Source organism: Prinia subflava, chromosome 6 (genome assembly GCF_021018805.1).
Source record: "Prinia subflava isolate CZ2003 ecotype Zambia chromosome 6, Cam_Psub_1.2, whole genome shotgun sequence".
NCBI classification, from domain to species: domain Eukaryota; kingdom Metazoa; phylum Chordata; class Aves; order Passeriformes; family Cisticolidae; genus Prinia; species Prinia subflava.
In genome coordinates this window covers 13,217,194-13,244,000 of record NC_086252.1, presented here as the reverse complement: position 1 = coordinate 13,244,000, position 26,807 = coordinate 13,217,194, and the positions used below count along the sequence as shown (strand labels likewise).

Here is a 26,807-nt window from a genome sequence, read left to right as displayed (position 1 = left end):
GTAACCAAAGGAGAACACAAATGTATTATGACATTCTATTGCTGGGTGACACTGTGTCTTCGGGGAGAAAAATCAAAAAATAAAAGAGATTTTCTGTATGAAACATGTTTACTAACACACATTCAAAGCCAAACAAAGCCCAAGAAAAAAATCACCTTTGGGATTCTACAAGTCTCACGAAGAATTAATGATAAAATATCACTCATAGGGAAATCAGTTTACAACAGATCATAGCTTAATCCATTCAAGTTAATTTTTACCCAGATATTCACAGATAGAAGACTTCTATTATTTTCAACAACATGGGCCAAGCTTTTAGCTAAACTTGTTACACAGTGCACAGTTCTTTTCTCCCTGCCTCTCTCCAACACACACGCTCCAATTTCTAAAATAACAAACAACAACCATACTGGAAAAAAACCCAAATGTGGAAAATTTTACTCTGAAGAAGGAAAGGCTTTTCAAACTTTACAGGTGACCTACAAGATGTACAAATGGAAGTTTATATTAACTAAGCTATTAAGGCCTCTCTGTGTGTGGTGAGAGTCCAGATGTTCAGGAGGAAGGAATAAATCCCTGCTAAGCCTCTGAATGTGCATGGCCATACAGTTGAGTACACCTTTCTTTTGGAACTCAGCTGGGCATCAGCTTTTCCCTTGAAACTCATGTTTGTCATCATTAGCTTAGCCAGCATGCCTGCAAATGTTGTTTCAGCATTCAGATTTTGCAGCCACAATTTTCAGTTCTGAGTTTTGAAAGCCAGACATCTTCAGGAACAAATCTACCTAACACAACATTTGTGTGCTTATCTGCAGATGGGGACTTTGGGATTGCAAGCTGGCCTGCAGTGTTTTAAAGACTTCAATTCTTATTAAGCCTTCTTATCATGTTTAAAGACCAGTGAAAAGATTTTGGTTCTGCAGTCACTGTCCAGAAACAGGTGACTTCACCCACTGTGCAAGAAGTTGATCCACACACAGAGTTGAGGTATTTATTTACAGTTGTGTGCAGAAAGGGGTGCTGAGTGGCAAATCCACAAAGGTGAGTGTAGATGTGTTACCTATTGCTTTAGTGAGAATCTGAATCATCATACGTGTTATGAAGGGAGTAAGCCCCTTTGAAATTTTATATGGTAACTGTATCCAATTGACACTGTGGTGATAAAAGGTGATTAAACGCATCTGAAAGGTAATGGTATGTTGAGAATGATCTGTTATTCCTCTTACAGGTCAGTTTGTCCACGACCCTTCTCAAGAGGGGTTAAGATTTTTTGTCAAAATGCATGAATTTTTTGCTTTCCTCTTAACATAGGTTGCCACTTTGCCCGCAAGAGGATTTTGTGTGGAAACATATCATGGCTGCCCAGCTGGGGCACAGCACTGAATGCAGCCTGGATGGAGTCTGGGCACAGCTCACAGTGCAAATCCTGTGGGACACAGTGCCACTCCACTGTTGGGCTCAGTGCCTGCCAGCAGGCATTGCAGTGGGACAGGCTTCAAAATCCACCTACCCAGTCCTTCCCAGCTGCATTTTGGCCTTCACTGCCTGCCAGCCAGGCAGACAACACGTTGTGACATCACAGAGCCCTGTGCAAGAGCAGCCCATGATGTCACATTGCCAACACGTGCAAGCACACAGAGACTGGGCAGCCACTCAGCTCAGAACATTACAGTCTGAACTCCGACCAGCATGGCACGCCCAGGCAGCTCACGTGTCAAGATGTCACTCTTCCAAAAGACCAAAAGGAGGCTCATCCTGGTGGTCTTCCTGACCATGGTGCTCCATAGGCTGTTTCTGTCATGCGTTGCCACCACATGTACAGCTGAAGAATGGACCAGCAGCCTCGACCCTTGCAATCCCAAAGGTCGGGTCAGGTTCAGGATGGACATCATTCCTGAGGGTCCAAAGAAACTGCCTGCTGTCGCCAAGAGCGTGCCTGCTGAAAGGACCAGCACCTCTGGCCTTTGCAGTTCCCAGGACTGGAGAAGCTGGACATCGCTCCTGAGTGACTGAAGCAATCACCCATTATCCCAGAGAGTGCAGCCTCCAGCCTGCCGTGTCCTTTGTGCCAGTTTTGGAACCGCACAACCACCTCGCCCCTTGACATGACCTGGTTGCTCTTTATGGCCTGGCAACCTGTGGGGCTGCTCAGCGTGGCTTGTATTGCCTTCTGCATCTGGAGAAACATGAAGAAACCTCAGGGACAGGGAATGGGATGGATACCCTCATCTTCAGTAGGGACAGACTGCTGGGAAAAGAGCACCTTGAGGTGGTCCAAATTGTTCTACAGGGTAGAGGCCAAAACCAGCCTGCCATAAAGGGCCATGAGGCTTTTCTACCACCTCCACATGAAAGAGCTCTTCTAAACCAAGGAACCAAAGACAATTGACAAAACAACCAAGATAAGACCAGATTACAAGGAAAAAACAATGCAACTCCTCAAACTGGGGAAAGGGGAATTTTGGGAGAGGAAGATCATGACCCTTGACTCACAGTGCACTGATTCAAGAACTCAAAAGAAGACTGAGCAAAAGGAGGAAATAATTTAACCAAAAGAAGATTGAATAATAATTAATGAATTAATAATATGAACTATGACTTGTAGCCAAGCAATATTAATGCCTTTGTTCCTGTCAAATGTTCTGTGGCACTGGCTAGACCAATTGGCAGCACAGAGGTAAACCCATGTAGTCTGCTGAATTGTGACAAGACATTGACACAGGTAGAGAAGCTGGCTGTAAAAGCACACCATGTAAGACGCCCACATACCCAAGAGTCAGGCTACTGAAGAACACTGCAACAACGAACAGGCAGATCAGGCTGCCAAGATCAAAGTGTCTCGGATCTGGACTGGCAACATAAAGGTGAATTATTTTTGGCATGGGTCCACAACGGCTCAGGTCATCAGGGAAGAGATGCAACATGAGGTCTCCTGATCAAGGGGTGGACTTAACCACGGACATTATCTTCCAGGTCATCCACAACTGTAAAACGTGGTATAATCAAGCAGGCCAAGCATAAAGCCCTTCTGATAAGGGACAATGGTTGAAATATAAGTATGGGGAGACCTGGCAGATCAATTATATCACACTCCCACAAACCCACCAAGCCAGGCACTACATGCTGACAATGGTGGACACAACCACTGGATGGAGATGTATCCTGTGCCTCAAGCCACTGCCCAAAACACCATCCTGGGCATTGAAAAGCAAGTCCTGTGGTGACATGGAACCTGAGTCGGACAATGGAATTTATTTCAAAAATAGCTTCACAGACACCAGGGCCAGAGAGCACGGGACTGAATGGGTGTTTCATATTCCCTATGCCTATCAGGCCAGTCTCCCTACCTGCAGCTGGTTTTTGCTATAAGATGGGCACTGCTTATGCCATTATGCCCATGGTTTTATTTGGGACCCCACCAGCCTTGGCAAAAGCATAGACACCTCTGCTGTATTTAGGTCAGCTTCCATGAGGCCTTGTAGCTCATCTGCTCCTGCTTTCAGGTTGCTGCTGCTGGTATGTAGGTATGTGGGACTGTGTTCACATGGGCTGTGAAAGACAGGCTCTGGATTAGGAGAGGCCCATCCAGGCTGCTGGCTACTACCTGCCCAGATATGACTCAGACTCAAGCACCCACACTGCACTTAGGAAAAGCCTCCAACCCAAGACCTGCTTTTATGATGAAAGGTAGTGCACTTGGCTTTTCCTGCCTAGAGCACTTCAGGTCTCCCAGTAATGCCCAACTCAGCCGAAAACAGCATTTTGAAGCACACATCTCCAATTCATCCCTGGCATGACCTCAAATGCTTTAGAAATTACTTTGGACAAATGGACAAGGAAATAATAGCTTCTCGTTGTTAACTTGCCAATGCTGTGCAGTGTGGGACAGCAACCACACAAAGGGAAATTGGCAGTAGATAGATTGGTGGGTTTTTCTTTGAGTCTCTTTTGGTGATCTCTGTCATTTGCCCACTGGCTGGTTGCTTCACAGGGGCTCAGGAGTGGATGTATGGGTATAAAGAAAACACTAAATTACAAACTCAAGAAGGCTCCTCTGTGCCTTACCAAGGCAGAGTGGCATAACACTTGGAGGCATCTGCACTTGCCCTCCTGCTGCTGCTGAACAGATAAAACCCATCAATTTCTAGGTTTACCTTGTGCCAGAAATCTTCTCACATGGCAAACAAACAAATAACACCTATTTACATTTTCAAACCCAAACAATAAGAATGTCCCATATTACTGATTTGGCGAATGACGGAGCAGAAACACAGGACTGAGAATTCAGGTATTGATAACTAAGCTATGGATGAACACCGCTGGTGTTTTAAATGGCAAGGGTTGCTTTTGGCAGGGGCCATCCTCCTGCTGCCTGGGTGGTTCTCAAAGATCATTTCCTAAGTCTAAGCTCTTGCTGTAATAATGAAGTGAGGCTCTGACTGTCCACAATGAAATCACAACACTCCCCTCCAAACTTGCCAAATGGCTAAAAGGCGTCCAGATCAGAAAGTTATAAGGAGCTCAGGATCAAGCTGGGCTTATTTTAATCAGCTTTGATAAAGACTTGTTATGTTTTTACATAAAAAACCTCTTAAAAGTCCAATGTCACAACAAAAACACATCTTTCCGAATTGGCTAAGCAACTGTACTCCCCCAAAAATGCAGCCCTGAATGAAGGTCTTTCACATACCCTTCCTCCTTCAATTCTCTGGCTCTCATTTCCAGCAGTGTATTCATCTATTGCTTCAGATGCTGCCATTGGAGCTTCAGGATCCTCCATGTGCCTCCATGTTCCCTTGGCAGATTTCAGTCCTGCAGACAGAGCTGTGGACTCACCACAAAGCTGTGGGTCTCTCTACAACAAAACCTCTTGGGCTTTGACTTTAATTTATCCTATGCCATCAATACTGTTCTCCCAAATGCTTTTCCCTAAGTCATTACTCAGTCTTGCATCCTGTGGAATTGGTGCTGTGCTTGGCTACCTGTTTTTTCCTTCTCTTCATTGGCTTTCTGTTCCCAGATGCTACTACACTAAAACAATACAGCAATGCAGCTTCCCATTCATGTGCTATCACTGACACAGAGTCTTTATTTTCTCTGTTATTCCTTTACTTTGTATTAAATCTTCTTTATCTGTCATGCCGCCTACTCTCCTCAACTTCGTCCACTCCAGTAATTTCCAGATTCCAGATATTTACTCTTTCACCTCCAATACTTGGGGAAAGTTCTTCCCTATTATTTTATATGCCATCTCAAAAACCTTCTGTTGGTTAATGCTCTTTCTAATCTCTCATGTGTCTCACCTTTTCTTGCAAACATAGTATTTTGTTTTCCTGCAGGGTGGATTTGTTTCTTTTAGTTACTCTCACCCAGCATTTTGGATCAAAGAACTATATAATTTAAAATAAGATGTCCTGACAATGTGAAACAAACTCCACTTGAAGAAGTGCTATCTTAAGATCACATGTAGACTAGTAATATCTATTTACATGGGTATTTCCCACTTGTTTAGCACTTAGAAACCTAAATATAGATGTGAGGTACCCAACTGTTGTTTCTCAAACTTGAGTTTCAGTTGTATCCAATCCTGGTTTTGGATGGATAAAGAAAAAAGAAAAAGCAAACCTTCTGATACTCATAAAATGCAAATCCTAGCAGAACCCCATAAGCGTAATTTTTTTATTACTGTCCCAATCATAAGGATTTCCTGGCCAGTTTTCATGTGATGCATCATCCCTGGTCAGAAAGTACCCACGCCATCTTACACCTTCCCCTGCACATTACTGCAAGGAAGGCTGATAGGAATGGTTTTATCAGGAGACAGAAATCTCCAGCAGTCTTTGATCTGGGAGACACAGTCACATCCCATGACTAATCTTTCCATAGGTCACAGGCCAGCTCACCCTTAGACTTATTTGCATTCAGACAATCTCCAGCAATATCCTGTTTTCTAATTTAGGACGTACTGATGATTATACATGGGGTTTGGCTCACTGGAATTCTTTCCCTCTACACTCTCCATTACACTGACAATTCATCTCCATGCATGTGTGAAGGCAGGATGAAAATTTTCCTCTCTCGAAAGAGAGAAAAAACCATTGTTTGCACTGATATCTGCTCCACAAATAACTGAGAGAGAATGTGCTAGGGTTGAATTACCATGCCAGTCCTGGTTGCTACTTCTTTAGATGTTTTTACCTCACCTTCACACTGGCAGTGTGGTTTTTCCAAACCTACAGCTCACCATTTCCTCCTGTTTACAGGCTCAGCTGCCATTTCTTCCCCGAGGGGCTTCTTTGCTGCACTCCATCAGTCCCATCACTGCTCTTAGCTCCTTTACACACCCATAACTTTAGATGCCCCAGCTTGCTTTGAGTTCAGTCAAATATTTTCATTTCCCTTTCCATACAGACAGTGTTTTTCCCTTTCCCTTCCAGATTAAATTCTCTCCCACACAGATGATTGTTTTTCCCTCTCCAAAGGTCATCCAGAAGGTGGTTTCATAACCAGTTCGACCACTGATGGGCCTTATAGAGCTATCCTGATTCTCTTGCAGATGAGATGTGGGACAGTAATGTGAAAGATGCCCCAAGTGTCATGTGGGGTCTGATGGTCCCTGGGCTTCCCAGCAAAGTAAAACCCCAAGAGTGGATTGTTCCCAATCTAGCAAGCTGCTATCAGCCTGCACTGCCTGCAGCCCAGCCTGGCTCATCACGCAGCAGCGAGGAACAGCAGCCAGCGTCTGTCTGGTCAGCCTTACATATGAACGAAAGGAATGCAGCCTCCTTCCGCTGCCTTCCACCCCCCACCCGCTCCCCAGCCCATGGATTCTTGTTTTCATGCACTGCAGCAAATCCCTTTGATCCAGCAAGTGGACTTTGCACGTGCAAGCTGAGTGACCAGCCCACATCTGCCTCTCTGCCTCTGAGCCCCACACTGGGACCTCTTTGTCTGTCGGGGCACTCACACCCGTTTACAGAGCCCACACTGGCAGACTGCTCTCGCATGACACACTGACAAACCACCAGCCAAAGGAAAATATCTTGCAATCATTTCAGACCCTCTGGCTCAGCCACTGACTCAGCCAAGTGGCTACTAGCCATTGGCACTGCTGGGTGCATTCGCAACCCACAGCACACTCAGTTCAGGCATGGAAAAAACCAAGACCCACTGAGAAAAGGACTCCTTGTCCCATGCCCTGAGGGCTGCATGGAAGAGGACACAGCCCTGACATTTATAATTCAGTCACAAATATCCGTAGCTACTCCTCTCTGCCCCACTTTCTTACCACAGACAGGGGCTCCCTGTGAGGAACCCCACTGAAGAGGTCAGTGTGAACACATTAAATGTCTTGATTGTACCAGATCTTATTTAAGGCATCCAGGGGTCAGTGTGTTTTTAGGGAACACAGCATGTAAGCAGTATGAAGGGCTCTGAATGACTTTGTGCTCCAGACTCAAATAAGCTGTTTAGGTAAGCCTATCACACTCCTTCCCTCAATTTACTCAGGATGCTCCCAGGATGTAAATGTTCACAGGTATTTAGACACCCTGCTTTCTACAGACAAAAATGAGAGACAGGTTTCCTGCTCTCAAGTTCTGCATCGAAGATGTGTTTTAACAACAAGGCTGCATTTAGGCCTGATCATAAGGGGAAACCATGCTTTCTACAAAGCTGTGCACAGCAAGGACATGGGCAGGGTGGTTTTACAGCTGTTAGGACAGGAGAGATCATCATTCCAGGTTTGTATTTCCTCTTGGTTTTTGCCTTCCTGATTTTCTAACAACCTATGCTATTTGCTCAGGACATGGTGAATGGAAACAGAAACACTCCCATAATCTGGGGCTGTTTAAACCACTGATGGTTTAACTGGCAAGGTCAGAGGAGTAGCTGACCTCACCAGGTGAGGTGCTGGGAATGGGAGGTCTGGGCTCTGCACTCAGGCAGTTGCAGTTGCATCATCTGGTAAGGGTCTTCCCTATCTGCCAGCAAAGGCGGACGTGCCCTTCTCACCACGTCCAGCACTGCTGTGGATGGGCAGGCTCAGCACATCATGGCACCACGAACAACCCAGGGCTATTCAACAGAAACATCACAGGGCCACTGAGAAACGTTTCTCATCGTGTATTAATTGTAAAATGTAAGATTTCACATGGTAATGTTAGAGAGGAAAGGTTTTGGCCTCAGAAAATACAACTAGGCCTAAGGCTGGGTTCAAAAGCATGTAAACTCTTAAAAGATTTTGACACCAAAAGGTAAAGGTGCTGAGAGATTAGTAGTTTCTGCAAGTGTGCCTCATGACTCCTTGTCCATGTCCCCATCTGTGTGACAACACAGGAAAACTTCACAAGTTCACCCTTTCCAGGCTATCCTGCCATATCACTGACTAACTTCAGGGAAAGTTGTATAAGACCCATCACTTCCAGCTTGAGGACAAACATGGGGGTCATATCTGACCAGATAAGATCACTGGCTCAACAGCCCTCACACTCTTTATTTGGGCTTTCATGGAAGCTCCATTGCCTGCTGGAAGGCCTTGGCTGGGATGTCCCACTGGCCAGCCCCAGCAGGATCAAGCCCTCACAGCACCACAGGCACTACAAGGAACCAACATTCTGACCGTGTTGATGCTGATTCTAAAATTATTGTACTACTTTCACTGGCTTTCAAATCACTGAATCACAGGTGAGGTCACTCCTGGCAAGGTGGCTATCCCCAGTAAAAGCACTAGAAAGCCCATATAGAAAGATCAATGCCTTTTATGTCTTACTGTGATTTATACTTCAGGCCATGTAACTTTTACAGTGCTGCCTAGTATGTGATGGATGCAGCTCTCTTAACAACCCACATATTTATCTGATTTACTGCGTTGGTCCAACGTGTTATTTTCTACCTTGCAAGAACAACCTTGCTTCTAGGAATCTGCCTGCATGATAAGATCGTGAATTAAGTGTGCAGTTATTGTAAGAGACCACACATTTTACAGTAAAATTGAGAAAACTGATTATAGCAATCCCTCTGGAAACAAGAATAATCACATGATAAGACAGTGCTAATGGGAATTTATCATCTCTCATCACGTGTGAAGCTTAGAACAAAGCAGCAACGTGTGTGAACTGCATAGCTATTAATGCCAATGAATACCAGCTGAAAAGCTGCTGGGGACTATGAAGAAATGAGAGGAGGGAACCTGAACAGCCAGCCTAAGCCAATTCGGTATGCTTCAACCAGCTTACACACAGATATATATATACCATTTGTAAATGTTACCCAAAATAACAGCCTGACATCTATCCATACAACCCAGTCCCTCTCTACCTACACTATTTCGTTCAAACACCATGTCATTCTGTTATTTGTTCTCACTATATTTCAGCACTGGAGAAGTCCAAGATCATGAGTATCTGAAGGCTATGTGCCTCTGCTGCCTACACGTCTGCATCTACCACGCTGCCTCATGCACAGATTATTCCTAAACTACATATCTAAGATCTGAAACACATTGCTCTTTCTCCCATAAAAAAGGCACCAAAAACCTACCCACGCTATTTTCTATTTGAAGAAAATAACACTTGACTAAACTTTACATTTTTAAAGTTGTCTTGGAGAAGTGAGAGCCAAAAACCCAGTGACATGCACATAGTTTTAACATAAATGATACATTTACATCCCTTAGGTATCCTAAAATTACTCTGCATCAAGCCTCACAACACATATGAAACCCCAACAGGTATTTAATGGTAGATGGTGAACTTTGTACTACTGAATAATGGGTACATTTGCTGGCCTACCATATTTTCCACTGCCCTGTTTCATAGACAGAAGCTTGGACTTTCAGAAGAGATTTTTTTTTTCTTTTCTAAATGACAATAAAAGGAGATGGTTACGGGTAGGTGGCAGGAGGACAAGATGAGAGAAGCATCCTACATAGATACCTGTATGAGTCCTCTGGTGAGCCTTTAAGTGGGAGCTCTTTGTATAAACTTTCCGGCACCCATTAAATTGACAGCGATGAACCCTCTTCTTGTTTTCTGGGCATGCTTCTGTCCCTGTACCTCCTTGCTCACTGTCACTTTGCCCACTTTTTATTGTCCCCGCAGTCGCTGTTGCTACACCCACTTTCACAGAGCTGAGCGAAGTTTTCTTGGCTACCAGTTTCAACGTCACTGTGCCATCCACTGCCGAGAGAGTCTGTGGGGTTTTTACGAGGTGGCGGCTGAGCTCTGGAGAGGAAGGGGGGGTTAGTGAGGTTACTGCATTGAGCTGGGCCTGGTTGACGGCTGTGTAGCCTTCTGTGGAAGAGCTGGTGGACTGCGAGCTGAGGCACGTCTCAGACAGCAGTTTGTCACGGGAGAGGATAACGTCCATGTTGGCGCTTTTGTCACACGCACTCGTCTCCACTGGTAAAAGGATGGGGTCCAGCCGCCGTATATTGTCCTCTGCATCTGGGGCTGAGGAGGCATGAAGGAAGCAGTCCAAATCCTCACCAAAGGTCTCAGAGATCTTCCGTGGTTCGGTCTGAAGGTATCGCTCCAACTCCAGGCATGTCTGCAGAAGGGAAAGGGAGAGGGGAGGGAGAGAAACCGCTGTTAGAGAGAGATTACAGCACAGCTGCCACCGAGGGCAGAAGAACATGGTCCAGAGGCACTGCAAGACAGCACTCATCAACATCTTCTCGTGAGATGGTCACACACTGGCGGACAGGAAGGTTGGCACTTGTTTGAGGCTGCTCAGAAATATCTGGGAATACCCACATATGGTAGCAGGTATTATACTAGAAGTGAAGATACAACAACCAGAAAGCATCCACTACATTTTGATTGAAGTCTGTACATTGTTCCATGGGTACCAGGGCCTTCCCAACGTTAAGTATAATCTGTCCAACAGTCACTTCCATATTAAACTATCCTAACAGACTCATCATTTGGCCACAAACAAAAAGTCACCTCTCCAAATAACTGCTTCCTCTTCCTTCAGAAACATTAACTTTCTCTCCAAATTTAACTCAGTGTAGTTGGCTGGGGCCCAAACATCCTTAAAAAGCACAATTCTGAAGCACGGCATTTTAAGATAGGAGATAGAAAAGCTTCCAGTGAGACCACAGCTTGTTTAAAGGGCCTGAAAGAAGGAAAGGTGACAGAAACAAAAGGATCTACTGTCAGTTTTACAGAAAGTTTTGGCACATCTGGTCAAATGGAGCTTCCTGTGTACAGGACACCAGACTTGCACACAAACACACACACACTCCCCTTTATTAAAAAGTAGGTGAAAGTTGCAGTCAAAGAGGCTGCCACATAAAAATGTGCTCCTGCACCTCCACAGCAGTGATCATCAGCATGAGAATGGGACGAGCATCCTACGTGAATGTGCCTTATTATCAAGTGCCCTGAGCTTGCCCCAATAAAGCCTTCAGCCACCAAAGCACTGCCCCAGCGTCCTCCACAGCCAACATTATATATTTTATTGTTTACAGAGAACCATTTACTGTAGTTTCAGAAGCTTTTAATGGAGTTTATTAGCACTGTTTTTCATTTCTCGCAGCTTGAAAGGATAGCTGGTTTAATACCACCACTGTGATTTCACAGGGCTTGGAGAAAGACACATTCTAACTAATACATTTTAGAAACCTCTGAAAACTACTCCTCAGAGAATACTTCTACCAGTATTAAGAAAGGGGATCAAAAATTTTTTTAATCTATGGGAGCTGGTGACCCAACGGTATCTCAATCTGGAGAATCCAGCATCTGATCAAGAAATAAAAACTTCCTATTACCAGAGGAGAAACAGAGACTTCTGCCTTCTGAGTACAAAGGTCCCATCAACAGGAATGTAAGGAGGCCTCACTCACGGCTCTCTAGGAACTGCCAGGTAATTTGAGATTATTACTTTCAGAGCTCCCAGGAAGCAGCACTGTTGGTTGCAGATACAATGTGATGGGATGACTTTCAAGTTCACAACAAAATCTGCTACACTTGTTGTTTCCTTTTAAAATAATAGCTGATTATAGATCTGAGCTGTAGAGATGGACAAAAACCAACAGAACAGAATATATGCAGGTGAGACATGCTATACTTCAGCATGTATGTTATATTCAAAAGTATGAGACTGTCTGTACACAGTCAGGCCTGGGGTGGGATACTTATCAACTGTACTTGCGTTAAGCAACCTTTCCATTTTCTTTATAAGGTGCATTTCTGGGACTATGAGAAACAGCTTTCGCTGGGAATCTGGTCTCTCCCCAGATAAATCCTAATGGGTTTTGGGAGAAGCTTTCCAACATGCTACACAGTCTTTCAGTAATAACCCCCACCACCAGGAGAGGCAATACTTTTTGAGTTCTCCACATCATGTAATTTGGGCTTTCTGGTCCACTTAGCCTTCATCCAATGGGGCAGAAACAGGTTTAGGGGCCCAATAAATAAAAGGCTTCCAAAGGAAAGAGCAAGCATAATCACAAATTAGGGGTGGAAAGGGGGAGGGCAGCAGCAGAAAAGAGAGACAAGGACTCAAGGCCATTAAATCTGATGACAGTGACATGAAATTTCAATTGCTGTGGGATCAGAAAGCCGCATGCCAGCTTTGGGCTGTCCATGGAGGGGAGGCGAGGAGGTGCTGCTCCTTTAAGGCATCACTACCCCATGACAACAATAGTGGGCCTGACAGTTTTTCCAGCTTCACCATTAATTTTCCATAAAGAGCAGTTTCTCGATGAGCCCTTTTCAGGCAAAGCCTGATGCTTCACAAACCTGTAATTATTCCTGGCTCCCCCCTCCCGCAGCCACTGCACCTGTGCCATTTCAAGACACCAGCTGGTCATGTCTTGCCTTCTGCCTCTGAAATCCAAAACCAGTGGATCAAGCCCATCTCCCCATAGAAGGGGGGAGAAAAACAACTCAAAGAAACAATGTAATGCATTCCCTCCCACCCACCCCCCTCAGCCTCTCCACCAAGTCAATAGCAGGGAAGAACCTAGCAACGCGGAGGCAGAAAAGCCCTGCACCTAATCTGCATGGCACACAAAGCCTGACGAGGGGTTATGGGCACAGCCCTTCCCCTACCTCCCACCAGGGCCCTACCTGCTGCTGCACTTTTTTTTTGGTGGCAGAAACAAAGCTTCTTTCCCCATATGATTTCCCAGCTTATGCCAAGTACCTTATGCGACCTTCTCTCCTTGTGGTCCAAAATGTCCCAGGGAGTGGTGAGGAAGGGTTTAGAAACCAGCTTGCTTTCTTTACTCCTTGCCCTGGCATGACAATTTTTAGGCCAGCTAAGCCCACCACCTTGTCCTGAGCTCTGACCTGGAAAAACAAGTCAGGCTGAGACCACCAGCATCCCCACTCCAGGCTGGACCACCAGGAGGGGCAGGAAAGTTCTTTGGTCTCCATTCTCACAAAGCTATTTGCCACTGAGCACATCAGAAACTACTGGGTTTTTGTTGATTTGTTTTGGGGTTTTTTGTGGGAGGAGCTGGATATTGACGACTATCTACAGAGATACAAACCCAAAATGCTGAATTCAGATGATGGTAAATAACTACATATCTCCTACTTCCACTACCTGGTAGGAAAATAGTTCAAGAATATCTCAGACAGGAGTGAGCTGCTCTTGTCATGCTCTTATCAAAGTTCTGCTGGACATCCAGCTTCTCCTCACCACTCATGCAGGAGGGGGAGCTTTGTGTCACAGATGGAGTACGTCACACATGACATAAAGTCCCACTACCCTTTAGCTGCTACATTGCAGGCAACGTGGTGGGTACTAAACTTCCTTATCCAGTGTCTGTACAGTACACAGCAATAAAGACTTTAAAAATTGCAAAGGGAAGAAGAAGATGGCTCCCTTCAGGCACAAAAGAAGATCCGCAAGACTGCTGTTGGCTGTCAAGCCAGTTCCACTGGCTAAGGATAAAAAAGTGTGACCCACTAATTCAACCCATCTGCCCTGATTAATGAGGGTCCTTCTCCTGGCACCTTGCTCCTCAATTTAACCAGTTAAAAGAAATGATGATTCACGGCTGACAAATAATAGGATGCGACTTTGTGAGACCCCACATACATGAAGTAAGCCAGACAGAAAAGGACAACAGTCTGGCATGTGGACAATCCTGTCAAGGCCGCCTTCTGATTTTTCAGCTTCAGATACAATTGCAAAAAGTCTCATGTCCCCAGCAGAGTAACATTTCCATCACCTGCAAGAAATGCTGTGTGTTCCAGTAACTTAAAACATCTCTGCTCCCCATATTACACTATTATCCAGGTCCTCTGGGGCACATGTAGTGGCAGAATACATGTAAGCTGCACATCATGACACTTCCATGTGCAGTACCAGATCCTTCAGACAATACAAGACAGCCACTGTAGAGCTGTCCTATGCCTGGTAAGGACCTACTTCTTGTTAGTCCTTTCAGAATTTGCAGTAGCACTGGTCCAGGAAAATTCAGTGTTCGGTACATTTGTCAATTGAGAAAGATATGACCTCTAATCTAATTGGATTCTTACCTCTAAAGCTCATTTACTGAAAGTAAAGATTATTTCCGAAACACATTGAGTATGCTCACCACTATGAAATAAAACACAAGAGAAATCCAGTGTGTGCCTGAGACAGCAAAGATGTAATACCTGTGTACCATTTTCAGCAGAGCTTAGTACTCAATTCTACAGCCAGCAGAAATCAAGATAGTTTTGCCACTAACTCCAACAACAAGACAAACATCAGACTCTGCAATCCCTCCCAGATTTGCAGATGCTTGATTTGGTTCAGAGTCTATATTTTAAGGTGTCTATCAGCTCTCCATGTTAAAGTTGACCCAGAACATTCGAAATCTAGACATGAGGGAGCTGGAGTCACCACTCATGATGCTGATGTTTGACTTCATCTCTCTCCCCCAGAGAGGAACCAGGAGGAAGGTTCTAGCTGGGACCACCACCATCATCAATGTGCCAAGCCTCAAGGCAGTGTATCTCCCCTTTAGAGAATGATAGGGGAAAGACATGCCCAAAGGCTAGGAGCTTTTGCAGGGACAAAAGTTTGGCATCTAGGCTCGTGTCCAGACAGCTCTAGAAAACATAATTCTACCTGATGAATCAAAATATAATCCTAGTTCTCAGGGTATAAATCTAAATTTGCTCCAATGAAATGCAAAGAATTATTCTTGGCTGACTATGTTATGTATTGGAATTTCACGCATACATACAACTTCAGAAAAATAACAGGTTGCTTGAGAAGCACCTGCCCATGTTGTGAAGTCTTTAAAGCACTCAAACTTCTGGGCGCTTTGCACAGGTAAAGATGGGTCGATATGTCAACAGCAACATTCTGCCAAGGGTTAAAAAAATGCCCAAACACTTATAATAATTTGAGGACAGAACATCAGGGAAGACACTTTATCAATATGTTAATTGGCTTCCTCTGTTTTATTGATGCTGAAGTATTTTATAATATCTTGATTCTGAATTTTTCTAGCAGATCATCAGAAGTTCTTATCTGGAAGTGCTAGTTACTTCTAAGTGCCATTTTACTGCAGATATAATCGGACATCAAGCACTGAACTTGGAAGTTATCCAAAACCTAATTAGGAAGTTGGATACTTAGATCAGGCTGTGACAGAAAATGAAAATGTCGAATGTGGCTGACAAGCAGGTCTGATCTACCAGGTCTGTTTACAATACTTGAAAGGATTTGCTTTGTAATTTACACAAGCAAAGCAGAATTACACATGCAAAAGTGAAGGCCAAATTTCAACTTCCATCATGACCCCATTGCTTTCCACTGGCATGTAAAAAAGGGGCCTCATCTCTAAAAAACCGTGAAAAGCTCAAGACTGCATTGGAGGAGGAACTGTCTTTAACTGAAGACAACCCAAAACAGTAACAGTAAGGTCAGCGCCATCACTGTTCACTCACGCTCAGAGCCAACAGTGGCACCAGGTCCAGTGCCCAGTGTCAGTGTTTCATTGTGCAGCAAAACAGCAAAAGCTCTGAGCCACACTGACACTTGCACTGCTGATACCACAAGCAGAAATTGAACTGTTGTGGGACAGCCCTGAAGTTAGGAGGAATAAGAGATTCAAAACTTACCTGCTTCCCCTGAAACGCCATGCTATTTTTTATCCTTAACCCTAAAACTACATTTGAATGATGGATCTTCTTCCCACTGCCAAAAGCCTTCATTGCTTCCTGAACAACAACAACAAAGCCCAATACTCTTGCCCATCTATTCCAAGACTGTCATCTGTTCCCACCCAGCTGCCAAAACCTCCAGCTTTTCCTCTTGGCAACTTTTACTGGGCAGTTGCTAGTCACGAAAAAGCTGCAGCACATCAGAAGCTTAACATTTGGGACAGAATAAAATAAACAGAGTTTTAGTATTGAAATACATAGTTTTGCAAAATACACTTGGGAAAAATGGAACACTGCAGCCTGAAACAAACGTTTATAAGAAAAAGTTTCAGTTGATAGCAAATAAATTCTATTGCAAAGGTTTTAAAACAAAACTAGTCACGTGCCAGCACATCTTGCCTATGTGTTATATAGTTCATTGAAAAAAAGAGAGCTAAAACCACTTTTCGGGTACAACAATAAGATACCTATTGACAGCTAACTTGCAGTAAAGATTTGTATGCATGTTCCTAATCCCTTGCATATATGAAGGAAATCAAGTTAACTGAAGCTCAACAAACAGGCTTTTTCCAAGTGCAAAAAGCAGGCACAGGCACAGCCAGCAAAGAAAGATCATATGATATGTAAAGACTTGTTTTCCTGTGGTAACTTCACCATATGCCTGAGGCATCAGGCCAGTCCTCCCTAACACCATCCGAAGTGGCGACACTGGCCACCAGTCTGAAATGGACAAGTCCATTAATTCTTGACTCCCCTACACAGCACTGAAGTCTCTGTTTGCTAATTTCTTCAATACAAAAATGGCCTGTGACTGTTCTCCCTCTTGGTCTCAGCCCAAAGAATGAACCGTTAAGGAAGTGTATTTAGCCAGATCAGCCCATTCACTGTTATTCATGCACAACAGCACTCTCAATAAACTCTCCTACCATGACTCAGATGGCTTTCTCCCTGGATCTTCTCCTCTTACACTTCTTCAGAGTGTTAGAAATGCTGAAATCAGAAGCCTCTACTGCATTCAGCAAAAATAATTTTAAAGTAAAAATGTGGCTATAAATGACAGAATCACTACTTTCATATAAACATAGTTCATTTTTCCTGTTGCTCTGGAGCATGATGTAACCAGGGTTATCAAAGATTTTAATCAGACTCTAAAGATCAAAAGATCAAAATTGACTTTACCACAAGTTACCGATTTTCACCAGCAGAAATGGGTGGTAACAAATGTCTCAAATAGAAAAAAAAGTCTGAATCCATAACTCTAACCAAGGAGTCAAAATCAGGCTTTGTTCCCTAACTTGGTTTTAACGAAATACATTTTTATCTAACAAATATTCTTTTGAACAGACACGCCAAATTTTTTCACTAAAAATCTGTGGTATTTGGGCCTTAAGCATAGGCAATGTCAGTGCACTGGTTATGAGATACTGAACAAAGGACTGCAGCTAAGCGTGGCTGAATTTGATAGGCATCTAGATAGGGGGGGAAAAAAGGATGAAAGAAATCTGCAAACACTGAACCAGGGCTTTGGAGCGCTTTTGTTGTTTTTTGGGGTTTTTTTGACCGTTTAATAAAGACAGAAAAAATATCTACGACCAGTCATAACAACAAAAAATAGCATCAATGTCAGCAAAGGATTGAGGATAGCCAAATCAAGAATTCAAAAGTGCAAGCACATTGTGCTAGTATCAAAATATGATAAAAGCCATGTACTTGTACACCACCACATACCCTGCATGCTGCCATACAGTCAAGACAGCAAGTAGCCATACAATGACTATTTGAAAAATTATATATAAAGTAAGAGTGTTTCAAAATGTTTCTGAAGAGAGCATTTATTTATATAACAACCTTGGATGGCTTTGAGCAAGCTGGCTAGTGGCCCTCACTACAAACTTTTCTCCAAACTTCATCAAGCCTGTATTTAACCTGTTGTCGTCCAGTTTGGAAGCAGCTTTAGTTTAGCATTATAAACAGCAAAAAAGCACAATTAGCTCCTTGAATTGTCAGTCCTAGCTCCCACTGAAATCAAAGGATCAGGTTCAAAGCATGCCCCAGAGTGTGGTAAACTTCTCACAGGAAATGGATACGCAAGAGCAAATGCTGACGACTGTGGAATGTACAAAGCAAAGCAATATTTTAGGTCTCAATCCTCAATTAAGATTCATCCTTAGAAAGTATTGCAGGGGTGTCACACAGCAGAATTGGATTCCTTATAATTACTCTGGTTAGGGGTTCATGAATGAAAAAATGTATTCTTTAGAGACATTTTATTAACATCCAGAGATATCTTAACATTTCTTACCCAACAGCTGACACAAATGTGTACAGCAGTTGCGTTGGTGCACTCTCAGGCAACAGCATATTCATAGGCACAGTCTGGCACAGTTAGCTTATTAAACCAAACCTGGAGAAGAGATGTGATCAATACACTCAATATATGGAACGTTTTGTAAGAGTCCTGGGTTGTGAGTCATCTCGTCTGCTCTGACCTAAAAATATATTAAATGAGAGGATGCATACTGCTGAATTCCTAACCCAAAATGTGCAATTCCTCACACTGACTTTGCGTGATCAACATTTTTGTGCTGGGACTACCCCGTACACGACGCCCATTCATTATCACATCTCAGGGCTCAAAAAATCTTTTGTATGTTCCCTTTTGTATTATTTTTGGCTGTGGAGAGGAAGAGGTGGGGACCTGTCTGGGAAACAGGAAGCAGGAGGGGAATGCATTGCAGAATAAGGGCAGAACAAAAAAGAACATTTACACCATTTCTAAACGATAATAAACATACAGGGTCAAAGCCTGCCTCCAGCCATGTGGGGAGCAGTGGGCTGTTTGGCTGAAGTTTAGACTTTATTGGGAGCACAGCAACTGTCCATGTGCATTCATAAACACCAATTTGCTGCTTTTTTCTTTGATTCATTTTTGATCATTTGGGCAATTTGTTATCTTTTAAGAGCAAGAAGATGCGTGTGCTACTGTGATAAATACGCCAATCTGGGCAAGGAAAAGAGAAGACAACAGACTTGAGTTTTTCTGTTGCACCAAGAAAAAAAAAATCAGAGTAGAAACAAACTGATGGGAAGCACAGCCGGATTCTCAGTTGGGGTAAATCAGCACAGCGCAGCCCTGATTTCATGGTTCCTGTTTATATCAGCTGGGGACCTTGCCAACACTCAAAATCCATGAAATGCTGCTCTTGATTAGCACCACTTAACTCTGTGGCTTACATTAAACAGAATTTGACATGTTTTTTGATGGCTGGAGATCGTTATTTTCTATTGCAAATCTTGTCTACTTTATTAGGGACAGTGTGACCTAAATGGAAAAATAGGAAGAATTTTAAAATAACAACTCTCTGACATCCTCATGCTTGGATTTGGTTCTTTTCTTTATCTCTTTTTTTAAGTTTGGGTCATCTATAGGAGGTATTCACAAACTGGGCCACTTCTAGGCCAGAGTTTTCATCATCCGTGCACAGAAACAAACAACCTCCATGCTTGAATGTCCCACTGCAGGTAAATGTGCAACTCACTTTAAAGCCAGGTGCCTTCCAAAGGATGCTACACTACAGTCAAAGATGTTTTGTCATTGCTTTTCATTTCTACACTGTTCCACCAAGGCTCTTGTTCCAAAACCCTAAGGGATTCTGATCAGCCCCAAAATCTCACAGGTAGTGGACTCAGGCTGTTACACACCCCGATAAAAGCAGCACCATTCTCTTTAACAGCAATCTGTGAGAGCACATTGGTTAAGAGCCTGCCAGTATTGGCTCAAATGCTCAGCAGCAACCCAGGCAGCCGCTCACAAGCATCTGAGATCTGCATCCCCAAAATGCATTAGATCAAAAAAAAGAGAGGGGATCTGGCACAGCCTTTTGTGGGTATCATTAGCAGCACAAGGTGTGCTGTCAGGACTGGACGAGGCACTGCTCACCCCCCGTGAAAGGATCACAGATCAGCCTCATGTGAGCTCCCAGCAGGCCGTACAGTGCTGGCTGCCCATGGCACAGGAAGGTTAGTTTGGAGAGATCCTGTTAAGAGCCCTGCCGTTTGCTGACTTGAGGAAGCTCAGCAGGTCGGGCCCTAGCTGCTGGGAATCAGCACACCTCTGTGAGCCAACGGACACAACCACAGCTCACACACTGGCTCACTTTCTTCAGTCTGTTGACTGTGGACACCCACCCAGTTGTTATGATTTTAATATGCTGCAATATGAAAGTGCTATTTCAGGACAAAGTTATTAATAGCAAAGCAGCCAGAAAATAGTCTAGAAGGAATGCAATGTTTTGGCATTCCTGGAAGATAGGATGACTTCTCAGCACCCAAGAAACCACCAGGGTTAATTCAAGATGTTTCTGTGCACAAGCCTGTCTTTTGTCACTATATGATAAGCCATCATGACATTATTTCATAGGACCTGCATCCTGCAGCAGTCCACAGAGACTACAATGCACAAAGGCCCCAAAGTGGTACTTGGTTACTTCAAGTAGGCTGGTGAAAAGCAGAGATTGGGTGCTGTGACAAAGCATCAGTAGGAACAGATTAGGAGAAGCTCTACTCGTCCTGAAGGACAAGGATGGTACAGAACCTATTTCAGCCATTCTCAGAAACCTGCCTCCAGGACCTCAAAGAGGCACTAATCTTCAACCTCTCTTCCCTTATCAGCACTCTCTCCTTCCCTTGTTTCTTCACACTGCATTTCCTCAGCAACACTCTTTACTTGGGCAGGAGTCTCATAGTCAAGGCAAGTTACTGTCCCTTCTCAGGTTCTCTTCTAAACTTTCTGTTTCTACTAGCACAATATCATTGGAAATGTATTGGAGAATACTGTGGAAAACACCAGACCCTGACTCATTTGTGTTGGCACCTTTCCCCCTAAAATTAATTGGGAGGGTTCCCAAATTAATTCCAGGTGCATTACTGAGCACAATACTCAGCACCACCTTGCAGAGATGATATCACAGGAAGGCATCTCTCTACTGGCAAGGCTCTTGACGTCCCTTCTGCCTGCACCCACACTGCTGAGAGGCTCTCTGTGAGGCTTTTAGCTTTCCAACCCCATCCTTAAGTATCCTCCTTGACCAAACCAAATGAAACTCAACACTGCATCTTTCCCTAAGTGGAAAAGGCCCAAATGATGATGCCAGGAATTGGAAGATGTCATGTTCACAGCACTCCAGCATTACCCACTGAACCACCATAGAGAGCTCCAGCTCACTACTGAAAATGTATTGCAGGGAACTGCAGTCCCCCACCACACTCCAAAACGGAAACAAACAAAACCCACTTACCAACAAGGAAAACAGGAAACATATTGTAGTCATTATAAGCCCAGCAGTGGACATGTTATCTGGCATATTTCCAACTCACACATTTAAAAAATGTAGCTAGTTTACATTAAGTGTCCTATTTTCCCCAGTTTCCCTTTTCCAGTCTACCTAAGTCCACACAGCATCTCTCAAGATAAGCCTGCCTTTGTGGGCTGCTTTATATCACTCCTTCCCTCTATTGTCTTGCTGAGATGTGATGGAAGTCTCCAATGTCACAGCTTGGAAGACTACAGCCAGGTTCCTTGGCATGGTTTGCAGGAAGGGGATGGGCAGTAACTGAGGAAGGACAGCCTCTCCAGCTGCAGGAGAGGGGTCCTCTCATGCTCCAGCCAATCCTTCCCAGCTTTTAATTTATCATTAACACTGTTTAACTAAAGCTGGTTTATAGTAGCCCTCAAGGGTGGAGTCTGCAGCCAGCTCGTGTCATCCCAAACATTGCAGACCTCTGTCACCGTGCTTTGGTACAATCCCTGCAATTGCAAACATAAACATTATGTTCCTCCAAGTAGAAATTACAGCTTTCAGGAACTGCAATTTTATTTTGGTTATAAACGTACAAAGGTAGCCTTTATGGTGGGAAAGTAGCCACATATGAGACCACAGGCTGAGTCTTTGCTTTGCAGCAACATTCCTGGGAGTACTCTGCTGCCTCACCTCCAGCCAGCTCTGCTTCCCAAGTGCCTAGCTGCCCAAGCAGTTGCACTTCCCAAGCAGCTGCCTGATATCAGAGCTCAAGGAAAGCCCAAATGCCTTGTGGTGGCCTAGGCTGCTGGAGGGATCTGCTTCAGATCTTGCAGTCCAGGAACAGGAACTCAGAGAGAAACAGAAACACACTCAAACTGTGTTTCTTCAGCTATAGCTAGCACTACTGACAGCCTATGCATTCAGGATAATTTTCCAGGCACAACTTGTGATCTGGTTGTCACTGAGCCCCAGCAGGATACATTGCAGCAATTCTCAACACGTGGGCTCTACTCAGAACACCTTGGAGATGCTCTGACCATCACCACAGCAAGCTTCAAGGGATTTCCTCCATTTCAAGTGTCTCTAACCCTTCCCTGCTCTGCAGATGCCCCATCACTACCCAGCACCAAGCTCTCGACACCTGTCAAAGAAGCATGATATCAAATTGCTCCTCCAAGCCCCTGAGTACCCCCAGGCATTTCAGTCCTCCTGTCAAGCTTACTAATGTGTCCCTTCTCTGCCACGAGTAATGGTGCATTCCTGGAAGCAAAAATTGCATTAGAAGTCCTCTTTACATGTGAGCTAAGAGCTTTCCTTGCCTCATACCATTTTTACTCATAAATATAATATCAAGGTGATCGTGTTCTTCTCAGACTACTCAGAGTGTTCTGTAAGTAAAACCTGCAATTGGCAATTTATCAGATGGAAAAATAAAAGCCACATTTGGTCTCTCCCTACACTTAAAAATGACCACGTGCAGTCTCTGAAGTAGTCTGATCTTTTTAACAAGGTCATGAATATCAGCTGAGGGCACGGGAGGAGAAATAACACCATCCTGCATATGTTTTCCCTTCTGTGCTGCTTTCTTACTGAGGTTTTGCTCACTTTCTAAGCAAAGAGGAAGCCTCTCCTGTTCTCCGTGTTTATCTACATTCCAGCAACCAGCGCTGCTCCTCCAGGCGCTCTCCAAGGGCAAACAACTGGACCTTGCCACAATGCAGTTTTGAACTTGAGCCACATCCAGCTGTGAGTGGGAGTGAAGAGGGAGCCCTGTGAGAAGCAGTGATAGAGGCAGTGCATGAGGGGACACCATGAAATCTTTTGACAATGTTGCTCCTGCAGCCTTAGACAACAAGCGTTAGCACACCCTTTGCCTAGTGAAAGGCCTGGAAAATGCACTTTAGGAGGCACAGCCTTAGGAGTCAGAATAAATCCTCCCAGATGTCCCTGGTGACAAAGCAACCCAATTTGATCAATACAACAGCATTATTAACACTGCACTGCCTTACATGAGGATAGTCATATGTTCTTGCCTCTGCTGAGAGTGGGGGAAGGGGTGCAAACTCCTACAACAATTCACAGGGGAAACGTCTCTCTCAAAATCATTAAGCCTGCACAAAGAATCTCTTACCCATTTTCATGGAAGCTGCTTTTTTGGGAGCTGCATTTTTTTGCTTTTCTGCTTCACTAGTATTGATCAAGCTTGGGTGTAATCCTAGAAATAGTATGTGCTTTATGGTTTCCTAAAAAATAAATTTTGTTTTTAGCAACTTAGGATCTCTATCTTCAGGCTTTTGTTTCTGCAGCCATGAATACCCTCCATTGTGGGGGCTGGGTATAGACACATAAATGTAGGTGGTTAACAACAGAAGGTAGGACTTAATGGTTAGCAAATTTTTTTTAATTATTATGAGAATTAGCAATTAAGTGCATTTGGATTCAAGCAGAAATATTAGCAGCAAAAAGGCATATCTCTCTCTGTATAAATATACACATATACCTTGCTGTTGCTCCTCAGCGTTTCTGTGTTTGGCTCTTGACAAACACATTTACAGACAGTCCTGGTAATTGAGGAATGGCAAGTGAATGGGAAGGTGAAGAGAAACAGTCCTAGCCTATCACCTGCTTAACCACAGCCAACAAATCTGAGAATTTTGTAAAAAACTAGGTCCTGTGTGTGCCTGGTGACAAGTTTACAGAAAGCCACAGAGGTACCACCCCTATATGCCAGGTGACTCAGACTGGGAGAAAAGGTATCAGAGAAACTAAAGGCTAAGTGGTAGTAATGGCATGGGAGGAAGAACTGACTAATAATAAACAAAAGCCCAGCAAATAATCCAGTCTTTAAAACCACAAAAAAGACCTTCTTAGCCACAAAGAGAGGTGTCACTCACTGCTGGAAAGAAAACTCCTACCACAGAAATGATGCATCTGCACCAGCCACCTTTGTCCAGCGCTCATCTGCGACAACACATTGTCAAACCAGAAAACAATAGACTTGCTCCTTCTTCACTGGGAAGAAATCCTGCCATTCTTTCCCTCTGCCACCTCTCCACCAAAAATCACTGAGACCATCAAATCCAAGATGGTCTCAGAAGGTTATAGGTATACCTATATACCTCAGAAGGTTAACCTATACCAAGAAAGTTAAAAACGCTGAGTTTGAGCACACTAGGCCATTTCCACATTGTATCTGGTAAGTGTTTCTCACCAGAAAAGTGTGGTGCTGCTTCAGAGCTGCTGGCACCAAGTTCTCCCAGAAAGGGGTGCTGCAGAAGTGTCTAGACAGACTAAAATTAAAAAGAACAAATAATATGACAGTGCCTACTGTCTGCACAGCAGGGCCAGATTCTCAGAGGGAGGAGTAAATAGCTGGGGCCATAATCACAGCTAGTGGAGTCATCTTAATTTACACTGAGCAAGTATCTGGCCCAGAAAAATATTGCTGTAAACTCTGCAGCCAAAAATTCCTCTGCTAGACCACATTCCACCAGTCAAACTGCCAGGGAAGACAATTGCAGAAATAATTTAATTAAAATGGAGATCAGGGAGCTGGTATCCTTTTCAAGCTCTGCTCTTGACTTCCTCTCTCCAACAACTGAGAGCTTGGGTGTCCCAGTTTCCCAGCCTGTAAAATCGGCATGCTACAGCTTCTCTTCTTTCTGAGGACAATGGCTGTGAAGCATCCTGTCTGTTCAAAGCCCAACCATCAAATCAAACAGATATCTGAATGCTCTAAACCTCCACGTCTTGGATGAAAGGGCATGTATTTTTCTCTGCTGAAACAGCTCTATCGTTGCTCTTGGAAAATTTGATCTTCAAAAAGGCAACTTGCAAGTTTTGCTTCCAAGACTGTAGGTGTCAGGTTCTCTGACTTATTGAGGTACTGCTAAGGATTTCTGCTGCTACAGACTGCTCAAACTTGCCAGCACAGTTCTGATACTGAAGTAAGAGTTAGGCAGAAGAGTACTGCCTCCCCACAATTTTGTCGTTCATATTTTATTTCTAAACTTCAGCTATTGTTCTGATTAGCATCTGGGAGGACAGTGAATTTTCTGCATATTCAACTCTTTCACGGAGTCATTAGACGAAAAAATACACCCAGGATGTAGACCAGTGCAATCACATGATCAAGTCATAAGGTTGGTACCACATGATGTCTCATTGTAGCAGGTCCTTTGTTTTCATTCCTCAATTTCTGTTAAAACATTTGGCTTTTTACATGCTGGTCTGCAGAATCATTAGCAATGGCACATGGTTTAGGACCTGGTTTTTTGTAGTCCTCATGTTCCACGCAAAAATCTCTCACAGAGACCCACAGTTTAAGAGCTTTTTGAATAAAGGGGAAGCAGATTACAGTTTCTGAGAGAAGTTTTCACAGAGGCAGAACCAAGCAAGAACCCAGAGAGTCCTGCTGCCTGCAGCCAGCTGTGTGCCTCACTGCTATTTGATGAGGCCCCCAGCAGACCCTTCGTGGAGCCAGCAGCTTCCCTTTGCACAGGAAGGAAAGGGAATCACCTATCTTCTGAAACACCAGGAAAATATTTCTTTGTCATGCAAGCAGCCCAAGCTGACTCAAGAGAGCAGAGGTGGTTAAGCAGTAGACAAACACAGCAGGAAGGCCCAGAGTCCAGGGTGTCCCGACAAGCAAATGAAGAGCACCTCACAGCCTAGAGCAGCTGGGGTTGGTGTGTCCCCCTTCTATCCCTCCCCTGGCTCTGGCAGGCTCCCCTGCCTTATGTGAGGGGCTTTGGCAAATCCTCTTTTAAGGTGCATGGCCAGGGTGCAGGGAGCCAAGGGAGCTCAAGGCCACTACAGAGGATAGTGGCAGAGTGGGGGGACCCTCCAGAGGGATGACAGCAGGACCCCTCTACTGACCACACAGCATTTCAGGAAGGCTGCTCCCTGCCCACATTGCAGCAACTCTGTTTCTGAAGAGCTGTGCAGCCCTTGGAAGGACTGCAGCAGGCTGGAGAAGTGGGCAGCGAAAAACAATGGGAAGTTCACCAAAGGCAAATGCAGGGTCTGGCACCTGGGCACAAACAACCCCATGCACCAGCACAGAGTGGGACTGACCTGCTGGAGCAGCCCTGTGGAAAAGGCCCTGGGGCTCCTGGCGGACACATGAGCTGTTCCTGAGCCATCAGTGAGTCTCTGTGGCCAGGAAGGCCAATGGGACCCTGGGGGGCATTAGGAACAGCATTGCCAGCAGGTGGAGGGAGGTGATCCTGCCCCACTGCTCAGTCCTGGTGGGCACATCTGGAGTGCTGTGTCCAGGTCTGGGCTCCTCAGCACAAGAGAGACACAGAGCTCCTGGAGCGAGTCCAGAGGATGGCAACGAAGATGATTAAGGAACTGGAGCATCTCTATTATGAGGAAAGGCTGAGGG

At 44.4% G+C, this 26,807-nt stretch overlaps 1 protein-coding gene across 3 annotated transcripts in view; it reads right to left on the bottom strand.

Annotated features, from left to right (window-relative positions):
• Positions 1 to 26,807, bottom strand: part of KLF7 (KLF transcription factor 7) — a 66,463-nt gene that overhangs the window by 25,149 nt on the left and 14,507 nt on the right. For 2 of the 3 annotated variants that reach the window (XM_063400318.1, XM_063400317.1), the window contains one exon: positions 9,936 to 10,548. In XM_063400318.1, coding sequence (XP_063256388.1) covers positions 9,936 to 10,548 — 613 coding nt within the window. Of the gene's footprint in view, positions 1 to 41; positions 2,177 to 9,935; positions 10,549 to 26,807 lie in introns of those variants that run through there. The other variant, XM_063400319.1, reaches the window with a different exon arrangement.